The 18425-nt window shown below is 37.9% G+C and overlaps 1 protein-coding gene across 7 annotated transcripts in view; it reads right to left on the bottom strand.

Annotated features, from left to right (window-relative positions):
• Window positions 1-18425, bottom strand: part of LOC144438507 (uncharacterized) — an 86676-nt gene that overhangs the window by 3262 nt on the left and 64989 nt on the right. For 2 of the 7 annotated variants that reach the window (XM_078127561.1, XM_078127559.1), the window contains 12 exons: window positions 16917-17075; window positions 14397-14975; window positions 14065-14188; window positions 12370-12531; window positions 10480-10895; window positions 10185-10226; window positions 8525-8686; window positions 7651-7846; window positions 4781-6388; window positions 3999-4528; window positions 2635-2925; window positions 1885-1987 (listed from right to left, as the gene is read on the bottom strand). In XM_078127561.1, coding sequence (XP_077983687.1) covers window positions 1885-1987; window positions 2635-2925; window positions 3999-4528; window positions 4781-6388; window positions 7651-7846; window positions 8525-8686; window positions 10185-10226; window positions 10480-10895; window positions 12370-12531; window positions 14065-14188; window positions 14397-14975; window positions 16917-17075 — 4372 coding nt within the window. Of the gene's footprint in view, window positions 1-450; window positions 505-1884; window positions 1988-2634; window positions 2926-3998; window positions 4529-4780; window positions 6389-7650; window positions 7847-8524; window positions 8687-10184; window positions 10227-10479; window positions 10896-12369; window positions 12532-14064; window positions 14189-14396; window positions 14976-16916; window positions 17076-18425 lie in introns of all 7 variants that reach the window. The other 5 variants (XM_078127560.1, XM_078127563.1, XM_078127564.1 and 2 more) reach the window with 5 other exon arrangements.

The following is an 18425-nucleotide window of genomic DNA, read 5'->3' on the forward strand; positions in this document are numbered from 1 at the left end:
AACTGGTTTTCAGAGACACCTCCCTACTGAGACTATAATTAAACCAACAGCCATTCAATAACTTATCACTGTTGTATCAACATGTTGCGACAATAGGTTTAAGTTTGTGTCTATCTTAGAAAACGAAAACTCGCAGTAATATTTGACTTCTGGATAACATTGCTTCTATAGACATCATGACAAACACACATACAGACAGATAGATTCACAATATAACGTATATTGCTGACTCGTCACAACGGTTCTACAACCAAAAAACTGCAAGTAATATATATTTATGTCAACACCTTCCACCTAACAGTGTTAAAAAAAAAAAAAAATATACCATTATATAAACAGCTAGAATATGAGAGTAAGACTTAAGTCTATCTTAGCTACACATTATGGAGTGTTGGTTGAACAGGACTGACTTTCGTAAACATGAATGAGGTGAAAGAAAATTTTACTCACTCAGTAAAGGATAAGAGAGATAACTCATTTTCCCCAGACCTTAGAATGGACTACCTGCACAAAAATTTAGGTGAAAACCAGATACAGCAGTTGGAAATCAAAAATGGTTTTTTTTGGCAAAAGATTTGCCTAAGCAACAGGTGGTGTTAGGTTATGGCAAGGGAAAAGTGTAGTTGTTACTGCAGGCAACCAAAACTCATGCAAAAAGCCAACAGATAGAAGTTTGTATCCATAATGCATTACAACCTACTGAGAATAAAAATTGCAGTTTAGCTGAAAACATGCTTAGAATCATTCCGTGGATGCAGTAGCTGATTGTCTGTTTTCTAGCGATGTCTGTGATAATGAGAGTGACTTTTCCCTGGCCTAACACTATAAATGGTGGTGACCATGAGATGTATGGAATGTGGGAAGTAGTTAGGATTATGGTTCTATTAAATGCAACACTGTCAGTATCAAATCTCAATTAGCCTTCTCTTTAAATGCATTCACAGGACAGCTGGCTACAAGTTATCATTTCAAATATTTTGTTTCTGTGCATTCATTGATTTTTCTCTGCACTGCATCAGGAAAGTTGACCAGCATAGATAGTTTTTGATGTACATACTATGATGTCCCTTATGCTGTGTCATGCGATCTTTTATTTCAATCTGAATTCAGGCCGAGGTCATGTATAGTTCAGTAGTATACAGCATTTTGTGTAGAATGTGTTACATCTAGTTCTGTGTTACACCTGGTTTTAGCATATGATGTGTTACATCTGGTTTCTACACACAATGTGTTACACCTGGTTTTTTCATATGATGTGTTATACCCGATTTCTTCACATGTTTGCACCTGGCTTCTGTACACATCACATGTTACATGTGGTCCATGCACATAATGTGTCACATCTGGTTCCTTACATGTGTTACACCTGGTTTTAGCACATGATGTGTTATACCTGGTTTCTATACACAATGTGTTATACCTGGTTTCAGCACACAATGTTGCACCTGGTTTCTGTACACATCACATGTTACACCGAGTCTATTCACACAATGTGTCACACCTGATTCCAGTACATGTGTTACACCTGGTTTCTACACATGATGTGTTACACCTGGTTTCAGCACTTGGGGTGTGCACCAGGTTTTTTCACATACCATGTTACAAAGACAGAATTTAACAACCTGCTAAGTTTCCTGAATATTCCACTTTGGTCAACTTTCCTGCCAGGAAATCATTAGATCCGATTCTTAACCCGCACAACAAAATACCTGTCCATTCAAAAACCTCACCAGATTAGTTGGTTACATGAAATTATATACTATCACCCTATAAATGACAATGGTACAAACCAAACTGAATAAGTTGGACTGGACCATGTCATTTGACAGGGGTGGTAGAGTTGTTAGTTGATGGGTAGCATGGTAGTATCTGGTACTGTCATACCTGCATCGTTGCTATAACAATTCTGGCAGTGTAGTCTGGAAGCCCTAATTCTCACATCTGTGCCTCGTGCACCGTTACCCAGCTGTACATTGCACACACAACACTACCGGACACAAAATATAAACAACATGAAAAAGATATTAAAATAAAAATATGGAAAATTCAATTTGTAATTAAATGCGTATACTATTAGAAAAATTCACTTGGGGGTCTTCAGGAAGTCAACTGTAGAGAATGTACAATTTTTTTGTTGGTTTCCGTGTGACTGCATCAATGGGAGAGAGTGAACAGAAATCTGCAAAGTTCAGTATCATCTACATAAACACTGTTTCAAATTTATGTAAGTATTGCCAATGTGCATAATTCACTGAGAGTTTACTACAATGTGAAAGTTCAATATCCAGTAACTTTACGGTTAGAGTAACAACTTAGGGACGATCGCACAAAGTCACACACGCTCAATAAACAAACTTCGTTCATTAAGGGGGGAGAGAGGGTCCGGCATCAATGCGATTGCTGAACTTCATTTTTGCACCAAGTCTAAACATACACCTACACGAAAGTGTAGGGTGTCGGGTCTATGATCTAAGCTGTCACACCTTCGATGATAACAGGTTCTGTATTTACTACTGAGATGTTGATAAAGTTGATTAACATTGACTCCTAATGTGATATGCAGTGCTGGGTTTCCGCTAATATTTTAATGTGACATTGTGCGATCGTCCCTAACTACAACACACTACTACTTACCTTAAAACATTGCATGTGGAAGTGAAGTCCTAGCGACTCAATAATCATGGCAGCACCTCGACCCAATGCCATACCACATCTAGTACATAACACTTTACCACTGACAGAGCGACTACCAGAGGATGGTCCTGGTGGTTTATTTGCTGCTGGAGCTGGTGGTACTGCTGCAGTTGGGGGCTGTTGATACTGGTAAGGTCCCGCCCGTTGTGGTGATGTTGGGCCCGTCCTTTGCGGAGATGTTGGTGAACTTGAAGGACGTGTATTAATGTTGCTAGCTCTGTTTGTAAGGTTCTAGTCAAAACATAAATCAGGGTAACACCTTTATGTATACGGAGATGAATGTCAGTGAAGTTGTATGACTGCATTATGCTAACAGCAAAGCTATGTTGGTAAGATTCTGAACAAAACACGAAATGAAGTTGGGAATTTTATTTCAGGGGAGGGAGACAGCAGGACAAATCATGGATTCTAAACAAAAGTAGTGTCAAAGGTCAATTTATTATACGACTTTCTCACGGTGTAAACAGTTTCATTTTGAGTTTAAAACATTGATTTGAGGGACAATAAAATATAGTTACTCTGGAACGGTAAATTAGAAACAAATGCAACATTTCGATCCATCTACTACGGACCTAGATCACACTACAAATTAATTATTCAGTGTTGATGTCTCTAACCAAACAATATATTCTCTATCATTAATTTGTATATAACATTCATATATTTCACTGCCATGTAATCACAATGTTAACCTGTCATTTATTTATTTATTTCTCTTTCACCGGCTTCCTTTACACTTTTAAAGCTGCACTGGCATAATTTCTTTAATCGTTTTGCTGATCTTGTGACTTATCACTTATAAAATCGTACACTATGAACAGTATTGAATAACCTGTAGGTAAACATATTCATGTACCTGTACACATAATATGGTAAGATAAATCCAATTAAGTTGATTTTTAGGTCCACACCCTAAAATCAGTTTCCCCCAGTGTGATTTTGATTTCAACTTGTTTCTCTACTACTTCGGGATAAAATCATCCTCTCAGAACCACATAGAATGTCTAATCATTGGTACTTTATAAATTTTCAGTGAATATTTAGTTGGTTGTTGATCGAAACAAATGGTACTCCAGTTACAGCTCGTGTAACTTTAAATGTTTGCAAACCATTTAAAAAACTTAAGCTAATCAGAATTGTATTGTCATTATAAAAACATTTTTTATGAAGATTGCTTGAAATACACACACGACATTCTAAATTGAATTTCAAAAACAGTACAAATTTACAATAAACAATCTGAATGAATTTGCAAAAAAAAACGAAATGTGTATTTTTTTTCTTCAAAATGATGATTAACTTACCTGTATGACTGGACCAGGAAGTGGACCATTATTTTTCTTGGCACCATGCGGTAAACTCTCAGACGAACCACTATAACTTCCTAAATCATGTGATGAATGCCTATTCTGAGCTTTCCTTCTCCTGTCGCTATCATCCAGACTTCGTTGTCGTCTTTCAACACCCTGCCAGTCACCAGACCTATTATCAATATCGGGCGCATGAAATGTTCGTCTTTTTTGTTTTTTCTGATTGCGTTCAGCGTCCGTTTCCCTCTGCGGTCTACGTACAGGCTCAGCCTCGTTATAGTCTTTGGGTTTGTACGTCTTCTGTGTGTTGTCCCTCTCAGGGGGTGCATACATGTATCTCTCATCATATCTTAACTCAGTTGGCGGAGGGACATCTCTCTGTGGTTTCTCTGGAGGCAGGGGACTCGTTTTTCTGGGTGGTGATAATTCATATGGTGACCCCCTGTCAAACCCTTCCCTCTCAGCCCGTCTCCTTCTCTCGGCCTCTTCTACAAGCCAGTGTTGAGCTGGTGGCAGATTCTCATCTGTTGAAGTAAGAAAACGGTGTTTATAATTTATACCATAAGATAAACGTTGTGGACAACATCTGATAAATAATAATTATTTCCAAATGAAAGTAAGTCGTGCACTGGAATACTGATTTTTACATACTATGGGATTTGATATGTGAAAATCTATGTTACTACCTACACAGAAAGAATATAGAGTTTAGACGACAAAATGTTGTTTTCATTTTTTATATTTTCTCATTATTAAATATGACAATTTCTCCATACCTTTGTATTTTGACATGACACTATGTTGAGGTCTTGGGTCTCTCTCAGGTTGTGTCCTCCTGTCACCATACCCCTCATTAGGACTTCTATGCTGCTGTTGTGTTGGTACATGCTTGGGTGGTACTTTTTCTGGTGACTGCCGCCTGTAATCAACATCCCTCTCTGGTAGATCCTTGTGTGGTGGTGGTGGTGGTGGTGGTGGTGGTGGCTGTTGTTGTCTGTAGTATTGTGTGTAGGCTGGTTCAGGCTGTGCATGAGTTAGGTATGATTTGCTGACTTGAAGCGGTTCTTCAGGTTTGACAGTACTAGCTGGGGTCATCCTAGCACTGATAATACTGGGGGCGGAGGTTTCATGTTGGGGGACTTTCTGAGGTGGGGGGATTTCTTCCTGTGGGGGCTTTTTGTATCTATGAATATATTCATCATCCTCAGTTTGAGGAATGGCAGCAAATTGTTTATAAGCACTTTTGTTTGCTAGAATACTCTCGTGTGGAGTAACTTTCTTTTCTGGTTCTGCTTTCTCGTCCTCTTTTGGTTTCTTGAGGGCAGATTTCTGCGGTTTTGCTTCGGGTTTGTATTTCGCTGGCTCTTCTTTTTTAGGTTCTCGACTTAGAGCAGCAAATTTGGAGTATGTTCCTTTTGGCATGAGATTCATAGCTTTAGGTGGTGGTCCACCTCTGATCTTGCTCCTCTCTGCTTCCAACTGCATCCTTTCCTCTTTTTGACGTCTCTCCAACTCGTATCTCTCTTTGGCTATTTTTTCCTGATCCTTACGAATATCTTCTAGTTTTTGAGCTGCAAGTTTTTCTCTCTCTTCTTGTTTTCGTTTCTCAAGTTCAAGTTGTTCCCATTCAATGTTTAGCCTCGCTTCCACTTCATTCCTGATGACCTCGACATCCAATTCCTGTGTTCTTCTCCGTTCTCTTTCAATATGCCTCTTTTTAACTTCGATTTCTTGTTTCTTTCCTTGCTCTTTGTCCTTTTCAAGAGTCCAGGCACTTTCTTCGTGTTTCAAGTTGTCTTCCTTTGTTTCAAAATGTTCTTCTTCTGCCAACCTTTGTTGATCTTGTTCATAGATAGCCATTAGATCCTCCTTCCTGCGTTGGTAGTCTGCTTCTCGTTCACTCTCTTCTCTTTCAAAAATCTCCCTCCTCTTCCTTGCCTCTTCCTCAGCATCAAGTCCGTGTTCTCTATCAAGTCTGAACAGTTCCCTCTCATATTTTTCTAAGTTTTTGCGTTCTGCTTCCTGATTTCTCACCATTTCAGAGTGGATCTTTTCTAGTTCTGCAGCATACTGTTCCTGTAGCCGTTTCCTTTCATTCAAATATTTCTGTCTTCTTTGTTCGTCCTGTTCACGTTGCCATTTTTCAAGGCGCTTCCTCTCTTCTACAATATCAAATCTCTTGATCGGCGTTTGCATGGGAGGTGGTTTTTCAATGTCTTCAAAGAGTTGGGCAACTCTGTCAGTGTCTTCTTGTCTGTCCTCCGTCTTCTTTGCCGGTATCTTTTCAACCTGTAACCATAGCGCTTCCACATCCTTAGTTACATCTTTGGTTTCCTTGGCAACCTGAGGCTCCACCATCACTAGTTTCTCCTTCTCATCCTCAGCTGGTTTGGAGAAAGAATGAAATGAAGAAGTAAGCACCTACAGAGGGTCATTGACTCGTACACATTATTTTCAAATAATTGAAATTTACCCATAGTATTTTAATATTAAGATTATCCCGATATATGATCAGATTATGACGAATACGATATCTTGCTTTTTACAAAAAAATGACAACATGACATGGTATGAAAAGTTCACCTTTGAGATTTAAGGGGTCACAATAACATAAACACATAAAAATTTCATAAATGATAATGAAACTTTAACCAAGTGATATTATATGAATTTCCAGGCCTGTCATTCAAAATATTTGACGTATAATTTTCATTATTTTAATCTTACGTATTTTATAGCTAACTTTAGCTCTATATTAATTTCAAGACACTAATATTTTATATCTAGCAGTATGAAGGAATGATTCCTTCATACTATAATCATGCCGGAAAATTAGTCATAATTCATTTTTTTGTTATAATATATTCATGCGTTCATTGTTTGGATCACAATTAATATTTCCACCCCTGCATTCCTGGTAATAGAACAGTCTGTCAATTTGTTTACTTGGGTGGATTCAACCATCTTTCCAGGGAAGTGGGGGGTTTAGCAGCATCATACCATACTTACAAACTTCTGGTAAATTGATACAAGGCCATACCCAAATGTTGAATGTCAATGGCAAGAATATACATCAGGAAATTCACCGACTAGATGTCGTGTCTCTGATGAGTGAAAAAATTAACTAGAGAATACAATAACAGGCAGAGTTAGTAGAGCATACACCATGCAGGGTCAGCAATGTCAATGAGACAATATGATATTTTTGGTGTGTTTTTTTTTGTTGGTGTGTCAAAGTGGTGGCAAGGTCACCACTAAGTGGCAGTATTTGACAACAACAAGAGATGAAATCCAAACAACGTAGTCTTCATTTTACAAAGTCCAACCTGATGGTAAGCTGTGTCACCATCATTTGTGGAAAGAAAAAAAAGGTATGAAAAGAAGCAAGATAGCAGAAAATATTGAAATAAAGATATTCTCTAAGGCAAGCTTTGTGAAGGCTTAGAAAAAAATTGGAAATGAGAGCAACTCAAAATGTTGGTTGGAAGTTCCACAAAGTAATGGAATAAAGCACACACAAAAATAGGATTGTGAGGTAGAAATGAGAACTGCTTGGAAGCTAAGTCAACCACACTGAAGGATTACATCTAAAGTTATTGTCAATACTGCCATTATTATTTTACTGGTTTCTGCTCTACCATACTACCTGAGAAGCCGAACATCGGCATACAGCTCATGTCTGCAGGCTTACGGAAGAAATTGGCTCGTCGTTTCTGCTGTTCGCGTTGAATCACTTCGTGGCGTCGCTCCCTTCTGATTGGCAATCCAGTGAGTGGATGAACATTAGGGGGTGGCTCACTTGGCAATGGTGGAGGTGATCCTAAATCGTCACTCACAACACTCTGTAGGTGAAATACGGGGGGAAATCATGTGAGAATTCTGAATAAGTAATGATATTAGTTGTTGCTTTTATTCATGACAGTACACCTAAAACAATAAAACTTCGCCATTGCATAACAAATACCTATAAAGGGGATCTTAATCTCTGACTCTTTTATCAAAGCTGACATATTTACATTCTTTTTTTGTCAGTCTAACTTGTCCTTTCAATGTATTTAGTGATAATAAATCTATTGTTATCTTCACCTTTAGAGTATATTATTAGTATAAAAGGTACGTTATATAAGTACACTTTTCACAAAACAGTTGATAAATGATACGTGTGGGAATTAGTAGTTTCACCATATCACAGAACAAATATAATCATGATAATTTACATATATGCAAGGTTTTACTCCATCATATTGGGTACAACAAAGTCTGTTGTCTGGTGCTACTGTTTGTTATACATGTATATATCTAACCCTTACATGCACTGAAACCTCCCAACATTTGTAATTTCTCAGACATCATATTAATATTAAATCTATTGTTGACAAATTCCTGACATGTGAAAATATGAATCCATTGTATAGTGGGTGTAGTATAGTCCTTCACTGACTATATTCGAATTCTATTGTAAATTCTGACAAAAATGAAAACTTTTGTTTTTTTACTACCACTATTCCTACATATAGTACCTCTTTCCGTTGGGCTGCCTTCTTCTCATCTTCTTCAATCTTCTTGTGCCTCTCTTCCTGTTGCCGGGCTTCTTCTTCCTCCTTTTCCAGCTGTTCCATGATTTCCCGTTCTAGCCTCTCTTCTTCTGAAGGACTGAGTTCCCCATCGGAGTCCTCAGCTCCCTGTGATTATGATATATAACAGAATGTATGAACAATACAGTTTGGAGTTAAACAAAACACCAGCTGGCTAGGGGACCCTTTTTTTGATACATTGACTAACTCAGCAAAAACCAAGAATAACTTTGATGGAACCCCTAAGCTGAATCTAAATATTCTGATTTGGACTCCCAAGGCCAATATTAACAATAATTTCATGGAACCCCTTAGCTGCAAATAAATTTTATGATTTGGACTCCCTTGGCGAAGATTGAACACTGATTTTTAGAACAGCAGCAGAATATATACTAGTTGAATTTAGTCTGTTAATCACCTGACCACAGTCTTCTAATAATCTGGGATACCTTTAGAGTTAACTTGCATTGCTTTTACACCAATACTTTTTGGACAAAGTTACGATGTTTCTACATAATCTGTCACTTCCATCAATGTTTGATCATTGAACAATGTGCATCTTAGCATTTTTAGTGCATAGTATTATAAAGCTCAAACTTAAACAACCCTACATATGTACATTTAATTATTGGTGTTCTTTACAATAGCTCAATCCACAGTTAGCCTTCTTTGCAATGATAACAGTTAGAAATTGCTGAACTTTGTATATTTAATAGAATAAATACCTTAGCCCAAGATTACCACCTATTAAAGTACCAAATACCATAACACTATTACCCATTACTTGGGTTGGTCTGTCTATCAATTCACAAATTATGTTTACAGTCACAACAATTCTTCATCATATGCCCAACATGACAAGTGATAATTCAAATAAACATAACTCTATTTTCTCAATATGGAAATACTTTGCATATTATGGATGATATCACAAACTTACAACAAAACTGATGACATCACAGCCTTGCTACATAATTAATGACATCATAGCCTTACTACAAAACTGATGACATCATAGCCTTACTACAAAACTGATATCACAGCCGTGCCACATAATTAATGACATCATAGCCTTTAATACTACAAAACTGATGACATCATAGCCTTACTACACAACTGATGACATCACAGCCTTACTACACAACTGATGACATCACAGCCTTACTACACAACTGATGACATCACAGATAAACTCTGATAACACCACAGTCTCAAACACATAAGATATGATCACAGAGTTACACCACTATCAAATGAGGAGATTGTTGCATAACGTGTCAATTTGTAAAACTAGTATTATATAATAGAAGTCAGATATTTTGTTGGGTCTGGCAAGATATCAACACTACTAAGTAGCTTCCATACTTGATTGATAGACAGACTAACCCCAAACATAGCTGATAATGTTACAACTAAGTAGCCAACAGCAATGAATTAACCTTACAAGTGAGAGAATTTCTATTTTACCAGAGCATCATTACTATAGCATAGTGTCCATCTGCAGACAGAGAGGGGATGGGATCAAAGAACAAAGAGGGCTGAAACAGAAAAGGGCTGAAACTTTGAAGAGAGTCGCCAGTAAACTTATCATTCTACCCGTACTTACCTCACCATAAAACAACAAATCATCATCATCATTGGAGATCAGCTTTTGGTATCAAAACAAACAAACAAACACATCATTGAGGTAAGTATTAACGTTTCTACAAGATGCATAGGTAAGTTAAAAAAATAAACAATGTGAACGGGATCAACAGTGACATTACTACATTCAACATATGTGTACAATCACAAATAGAACATTCAAACATGCACGACTGTTACTATGGTTACTTGACAGTTAAAATACATATAGGGATGGGAAAGCTCAGGAAACAGTTGCTTAGTAACCTATTCCATACCTTCAAAGGTTCAGGTTGCTTTGGTGGTGCTTTAGTTATATCTACCACCACTTTTTCCTTCCTTTCTTCCGGCTTTGGTCTATCCATCTGTCGGCTAATATATCTAGGTTTTTCTTCCTTCTTTGGTATCACTTCCGGTGGTGGTTGTGAATGCACCTCAACTGCTCTAGATATTTCAAATTTCTCCTCTACTGGTACTTGAATAGGGACTTTCACCTCCTCTCTTTTGTGGGGTACTCTCTCTTCCGGAGTTTGTGGTTGTACCCTTGGTACTCTCACCTCAGGTTTCTTAGCTGGCACTGGTACAGGTTTCTCTTCTCTGTGTCTTTGGGTAGGTACACTGTTATTAGCAAGTCGGACTTCTTCCACAGTTGGCATCACGACTTTCATTTGACTTGGTTTGGGCTCCTCAATACCTGTTGTTCATTAGTTGGAATCCATCAATTAGTGATAGCTTACAGTGGGTTTCATTATTCATACAGATGATGTCAACAAGGCAAATGTTAAAGGGACTAATAATAGAAACAGTCAACTATATGATTAACAACAGTTGCCTAGCAAAGATTATATGTCACTTCCATCTAAGTTCTGATTAATGTCAACTCCATACCGATAAGTAAAAGTGAATGACACAATGCATTGCATCTTGTTTAACATCCATCTTTTAGTAATTTCACAAGGTGTCCTTTCCTTTCAACTATTTTGATCATTATGTAAACCTAAGCTATGACATATTGCAGCCTGGCTATATTTTATTTTTTGACAAAACTCTTGTTAAAAACATTTAGTTTGACACAATGACCATAAGGACTTCTGTTGAATCAAGACATAAAATCCTGTATGTAATTTTGATGAAAGCATATGCCTGTAAAACAGGTCTGTAACAAGCAATGAAGTTGGCATGGTAACAGTTCCAACTAAATACACTGTTTTTATCCAATGGCAGTCTCAAATACATAAATGTAAACACAGGCCTTTGACTTAGCCTCCTACAGGATGATGCTATAAATTTGTTACCACTGATGGAGTGTAGTGATTATGAAATATTATGGAAGACACGATATTACCTGGGATATTACCCTTCTTAACTGTCTGCATCAACTCATAATGTGTTTCACAACTTTTTATTTTTCGTAACATATTTTCTCGTTCAATGTAGTTATCAAAATACTCCCAATACAGCAACCAAAACACTGAAGTACTTTTTTGACAGTGCGAATAAAATGTTCATGGACTCTGGGTTTCATGGCACCAAATAAACCTTTCTACTCCCAGTCACAAAATTTGGGAAGCTGACGAGACTCAGCAAAAATTTGGAATTTGCTTCCCAAAAAATGTTTGTGTACAAATTTTTAAAGTATATTTTCACAAATATAGGTTTGGAATTTATTTCTCAATACACACTGGGTATTCTTTTTGGCATCATTGAATGTCAGTTGTGCAAAAAGTAATGCAAGATGTGAACACAGTCAGTAGTCTAATGCCAAGGAAGTGTCTGAGCAGTGGAGAAGGGTAACATTAGCCCAACTAGCCTACATGTATCAACAGGACACTGACCATTGCTATAGCAACGGATTCTAGGCTGAGGACACTGACCTTTTTTGCTACAGCAATGGATTGTGAGCCCAGGACACTGACCTATGTTGCTACAGCAATGGATTGTGAGCTGAAGACACTGACCTATGTTGCTATAGCAATGGATTGTGAGCTGAAGACACTGACCTATGTTGCTATAGCAATGGATTGTGAGCCCAGGACACTGACCTATGTTGCTATAGCAATGGATTGTGAGCTGAAGACACTGACCTATGTTGCTATAGCAATGGACTGTGAGCTGAGGACACTGACCTATGTTGCTATAGTGATGGATTCTAGGCTGAGGACACTGACCTTTTTTGCTATAGCGACGGATTCTGAGCTGAAGGTTGCCTGTAAGCACTGCTTGGCTGATAGCATGGAGAGCATCGTCATGGCTTAAACTAGCAGTGCCTTGATTGTTGATGTACATGATTTCATCACCAGCATGTAATTCACAGATGTCTGCTGAACCACCTAGAGTGGAATCAAGATGGTCACCCAATGAAAGCACAGTTCTGTAGTCATGTGATAGGCATGTGACAGTCACATGTTAGCAGATAAAGGTGAATGGAATAGTTAGCTGTATTTCTTGAGTGATTATGATAAATTCTGAATGCTTGTTGATGTGAGTGAAATGGGGAGATCTCTCTTCATTATTGATAAGATATTGTTGTCAGTGAAAAAAGGGTATAGTAAGTATTGTTGTTTTTTGAATTTCCACATAGTTCAATGAGAAGACTAAAAGATTTCTCCAAAATCCACAATGTGGTTATGACATTTAACTCAAGTGTGATTTTTCTGAAGCCCAATACATTATCAAGTTACTTTCTGAAAGCAATATTTAACAGTGAACAAGGACATCACAGTGTGATACACAACACATCAATACTAAAATAACATGATTAACAACATATGTGATACTGTAGCCAAAAGACTTGGTTATCTGGCTTGAAAATGTCGTTTGCCAGAACTCACTGTCAAGCCAGTATGTCAAGTCAGATAGCCAAGTCTATGGACTATACTGTCAAACCAGTATGTCAAATCAGATAGCCAAGTCTCTGGGCTATACTGTCAAGTCAGTATGTCAAGTCAGATAGCCACGTCTCTGGGCTATACTGTCAAGCCAGAATGTCAAGTCAGATAGCCAAGTCTCTGGGCTATACTGTCAAGCCAGTATGTCAAGTCAGATAGCCAAGTCTATGGACTATACTGTCAAGCCAGAATGTCAAGTCAGATAGCCAAGTCTCTGGGCTATACTGTCAAGCCAGTATGTCAAGTCAGATAGCCAAGTCTATGGACTATACTGTCAAACCAGTATGTCAAATCAGATAGCCAAGTCTCTGGGCTATACTGTCAAGTCAGTATGTCAAGTCAGATAGCCACGTCTCTGGGCTATACTGTCAAGCCAGTATGTCAAGTCAGATAGCCAGGTCTCTGGGCTATACTGTCAAGCCAGTATGTCAAGTCAGATAACCAAGTCTCTGGACTATACTGTCAAGCCAGTATGTCAAGTCAGATAGCCAAGTCTCTAGGCTATACTGTCAAGCCAGTATGTCAAGTCAGATAGCCAGGTCTCTGGGCTATACTGTCAAGCCAGTATGTCAAGTCAGATAACCAAGTCTCTGGACTATACTGTCAAGCCAGTATGTCAAGTCAGATAGCCAAGTCTCTAGGCTATACTGTCAAGCCAGTATGTCAAATCAGATAGCCAAGTCTCTGGGCTATACTGTCAAGCCAGTATGTCAAATCAGATAGCCAAGTCTCTGGGCTATACTGTCAAACCAGTATGTCAAGTTAGATAGCCAAGTCCCTGGGCTGGTGAATGTGATACTGATATTTGTTTGTATTTCAATACCTTCATAATCTAGTCAAATAATCATTTCGTAAAGACTTTTCTTCAGTCAGTCAGTCAGTCAGTCAGTCAGTCAGTCAGTCAGTCAATCTATCAACCAAACGTATGTGTAATATAATCTGTAACAGGATACACATGTCATGTTGAATACTAACCTAGAGTAACCTTCTTAACTGTGACTGGTTTATCTTCATTCATTCCACCAATAATACTAAAACCAAAACCTTTCTCACTCCGTGGTCTTTGATTGATACATATTGTCATCTCATTGAAGGCATCCTACAATAGCAAAAACCAAAACAGAATTCTCAATGGCACGTCTCACAATCACACAAGTAAAAATTCATCATATTGTAACTGAACGTGAATAGAGTCTGAAGGGGTTCAACAACAGGACATTGGATGTAAACAATGGAAGAGGCGTCACATGATCTATATAGTGTATAGTGGAACCCCTTTGTAATGCACTGAAAAGCTAATAACTTACCGATCTCCTGTTTTCTTGTTTTTGCATCGGTGTCTGACTCGCTGTCAATGCAGCTAATCTGTCCTGGATGCCAGAGCTTACTCGTTTTTTCTCAGCCACTTTAAGAGCTGCCAAGTCTACAGAATTCTCCTCTGGTTTTGTTGGTTGTTGCCATGGTAATTCACGTTCTGGTCTCTGATACGCTGGTTGTCTCTGCTGTTCTGGTTCTGGTCTCTGGTATGCTGGTTGTCGTTGCTGTTCTGGCTCTGTTCTTTGGTATGCTGGTTGTCGTTGCAGTTCTGGTTGTCTCTTTTGGTATGCTGGTTGTCTAGGTTCTGTAGGTTCCTTGCTATGATGGGTAGGTTGTCTGGGTTCTGGTTCAGCTCTACGATATGCTGGTTGTTCATTATATTTGTTGTCTACCGATTTCCTGACGTCACTAGGTTTGCTATCTTCTTCCTCTCTGTATGCACTCCTCTCAGCTGGTTTACTCTGTACCTCTGGTTCTGCAGATCTGATAATAACAGGTCTCGTTGTCGCCCTTCTGTCATCACTATACCAGGGTTTGCTTTCCATCTGTGGTGCTTCCTGCCTTCTTATCTAGATAATGCAAGGAAAATGTTGATGTCTTAGACTTGAACTAATGTGAACTTGACCTTGAGCACACCAAAGATTCCATCCATGACTTGTATTATGAAGGATGCATGGAATGAATCAGAGGTGAAGTTTGCCACACCAGCCTGGATTTATGAGTAAAACAACCATGGCTAAAATCAATCTGATGCTAATTTGGCCAAACTAGATGTTATAATGACTAAACCAACCAGGTGTGAATAATTGGACTGACTGGACCAATCAGAGGGGGCTGTGATGATGACCGAACAGGCAGGTGTGAATATTTTGACCAATCAGAAACAAGTTTGGTCATATTTATTTTGAATATAGCTTTAACCAACCAGGTGTGAGTGTGCTGTTGATATGGACCATCCAGGTGATAATGGCAGTAAAAAATTACCACTTATGGGCTTGGCACAACCTGCTGTGATAATAGCTGTATTAATACATGGTGTAGCAGCCACAAAATTAACGCTAACAATACTCAGTGGGGGGAGAAACATGTCGCAATGTATGTATTATACATGTTGTGTGTCAACAAAGAAGCCAGATTACTGCTGCAGTTATATATGCATGGTGGGGTTCACATTCACTATCTGCAACAAATCTGAAGCACCTTAACACACACTGGAGTCTTAACACAGGGTTACATATTAAGGGAAAGGCAGGTAGAACACAGGAGAACTTGAACACTGACAGTCTCTCTAGATCTTAAGATGGATTAAACAGAACACACTTAGATCATCAAAATATGTAAATACTGCTTAGGCCAGAACTGAAGTAAAGAATTAAGTAGCTTCTTGGCAATTTTTTTTCACTGTTAAGTAACACGCTTAACCTTTTTTTCTTTTATTTTGTATACTTTATATAGAATCCTACTTTGTAATAATCTTGTCATTCAAGATATTGGTACTACAATGTACAAGACAGTATTGGGTTTCAAGACTTTACTGTCATAGAGTCATAGTTTTATGACTCAATTCAGGCAATACGCTGTATTCCAGTTACTCAAGTTCTGGTCGTTTCTCAGGTAAACTGCCACAAGAGGGCGCACCAGATTTGGCAAAGTGGGGACTAAAATTTTTGTCATGGCCACTGGTCGCATTAAGTAGTGAATGAAGTATGTGAGAGTAGTACAATAGTGGTTAGGCATGTTTTAACTAATGGTGGTAGTCGCAAATAAAATTGTATTGTGGGAACAACGAAGAGAATGAGTGGTAACTTAGTGTCTGATGTCTCTATGTTACAATATTCTGGCCCTCACTTCCTGCCTACAAATGGCTTGTGAACAGCGCTCCCAGTGGCCAAACTATGAAATCCTTTGTCTTTCCTATGACTGGAATAATGCGTATTGTACAAACTGTAGTACATGTAAATGATATGCCTTTTCAATCTAATGTGTACAGTCAGTGTTCAAGTCAATTTGATGTCATATAAACACAGAATAATCTATTCTTATCAAGTCTGTAATTTGCTGACTGCTGATCCAATATTGTCATAAAAACACAGTAACCTTCATTTCAATCCAATACTGCACTGACTTTTACTACACACTGTGTCTTGTTTGAAATGGTTCATAACAGCAAAACAAACAAGTCACTGTGATTTCATGCTTAGTATATTGGTGTTAATAAGCAAACAGCAGAGTCAAGGCTTGCTAAGAATAGATGCAATGTTGATGATCATAATGTATATAAAATAGACATTCAGTATAGATCAAAAATACTTATAGTTTATACAATGTAGACCATTTTTGAGTTTTAGAAATGTTACCATCAACTCTAATTGGCCAATGAATGGGATGATGTAAATCAGTCATTCTTATTGGTCAATTTTGAGTTTAATACATGGGTATGATTGGTCACTTTGTATGTGTACACCAGGTGTGTTTTACTGTTAACCTGATAAACTTGTCTACATGCTTACTCGTCTGGGTGCAACTGGTGGTGGTGGTTGTTTAGATTTAGATACAGTGTTTGAGGGTATAGCACTCCTGTCAGCACCAAGTCTTACAGTGGGTCTTGGTACCGGCGCTGAACTTCTTCCATGGTAACCCCTACTGCTATACGGATACCGTGGCGATACCTGTAAACAAACTTGGTCAGTTTTCACATCGACAACAAGAGATCTCCATCAAAGTCCAGCTCAGCTATGCAATCCATTAGTAACAGTGCCATATTATAAGCAACAGCTGCTGTTATGCTAGGAAAGTATTTGATTAACATTTTGACAATTAGACAGCGAGAAGAAGGAACGTTGCTGTTCTTAAAAGACAAAATTAGTAGTTATGTACTTTGCCGTGCCATGCATACAACAGCTTCAGTTGATAAGACAAAGTAGCCATCACCTGAGTTAAACTTTAATACAAGTTTTTTTTTCAGTTACTGAAGTAGATTTCCTGAAGTGAAAATTTCATATGAATTAGTGAGTATAATGAAAATGATGTTGTTAGTGTTTGGACCAAGTCAAGGGCAAGGGGGTGTCTCATTGCAGATGCACTCGAGACCAAGAAAAGTACAGGGTTTTAATACAAAGGAAGTAAATTTTTAAGCATCGCTACAGACAGTGATGTCTAGAGGAGCAATAATACATGCTGCATGTCTACAAGTAGGCACAAGGTAGTTGCTGTTAGATAATCTTCACATGCACATACAAATTGCCAGTATTCCCTCAATGTTTTATTTGGAACTGCAGCTCAGTGGTATGATTTTGTGTTTTGTTCAAATTTAAATTACATCTTCGGTAAGCTTGTAGACCGAGATCATTATACTGAAGAAACAGGGGATAATCATATGACACTGGTAGTCCAACCTTCGGTAATACTAAGATAGACGCAAACTAAATCTATTGTTCTTCAATATGGTAGATTACACAAGTGGGTGATAGTAGGTCCTCTGTTGTACAATTCTAATCACCCTGTGATCAACATAGTGTAAACATTGGAAGTCCCAAAACAACTCTGCAAGTTCATGGAACTCTAAATAAACTAGTTTTCAGAGATACCTCCCTATATAGACTATAATTAAACCAATGTCCATTCAATAGCTTATCACTGTTGTATCAACATGTTGTGACAATAGTTTTAGTTTGTGTCTATCTTAGAAAACTGAAGGCTCTCAACTACCAGGGTAATATATTATCTTTCCCACATATTTTCAAAACATTATTTGGAAAACGTAATCTACCACTATGACAATCAGTTCTACTTGAAAGTGACAACAGAAATGGTAACGACATGACAGTCTGTTTACAGTCACAAAATACACACATCACTTCTTTGATCAGTGTAAAAAACAAAAACGAAATCCACCAAAAAACCCAAACCACAACAACATTGAAGGGAATACTGGAATTTAATTTTTAATGTATTACATTGATGATATATAAATAAATAACCTGATATTACAACTTTGATATGATATAAATTTAATACTT

This window comes from Glandiceps talaboti, chromosome 8, assembly GCF_964340395.1.
Source record: "Glandiceps talaboti chromosome 8, keGlaTala1.1, whole genome shotgun sequence".
NCBI lineage: Eukaryota > Metazoa > Hemichordata > Enteropneusta > Spengelidae > Glandiceps > Glandiceps talaboti.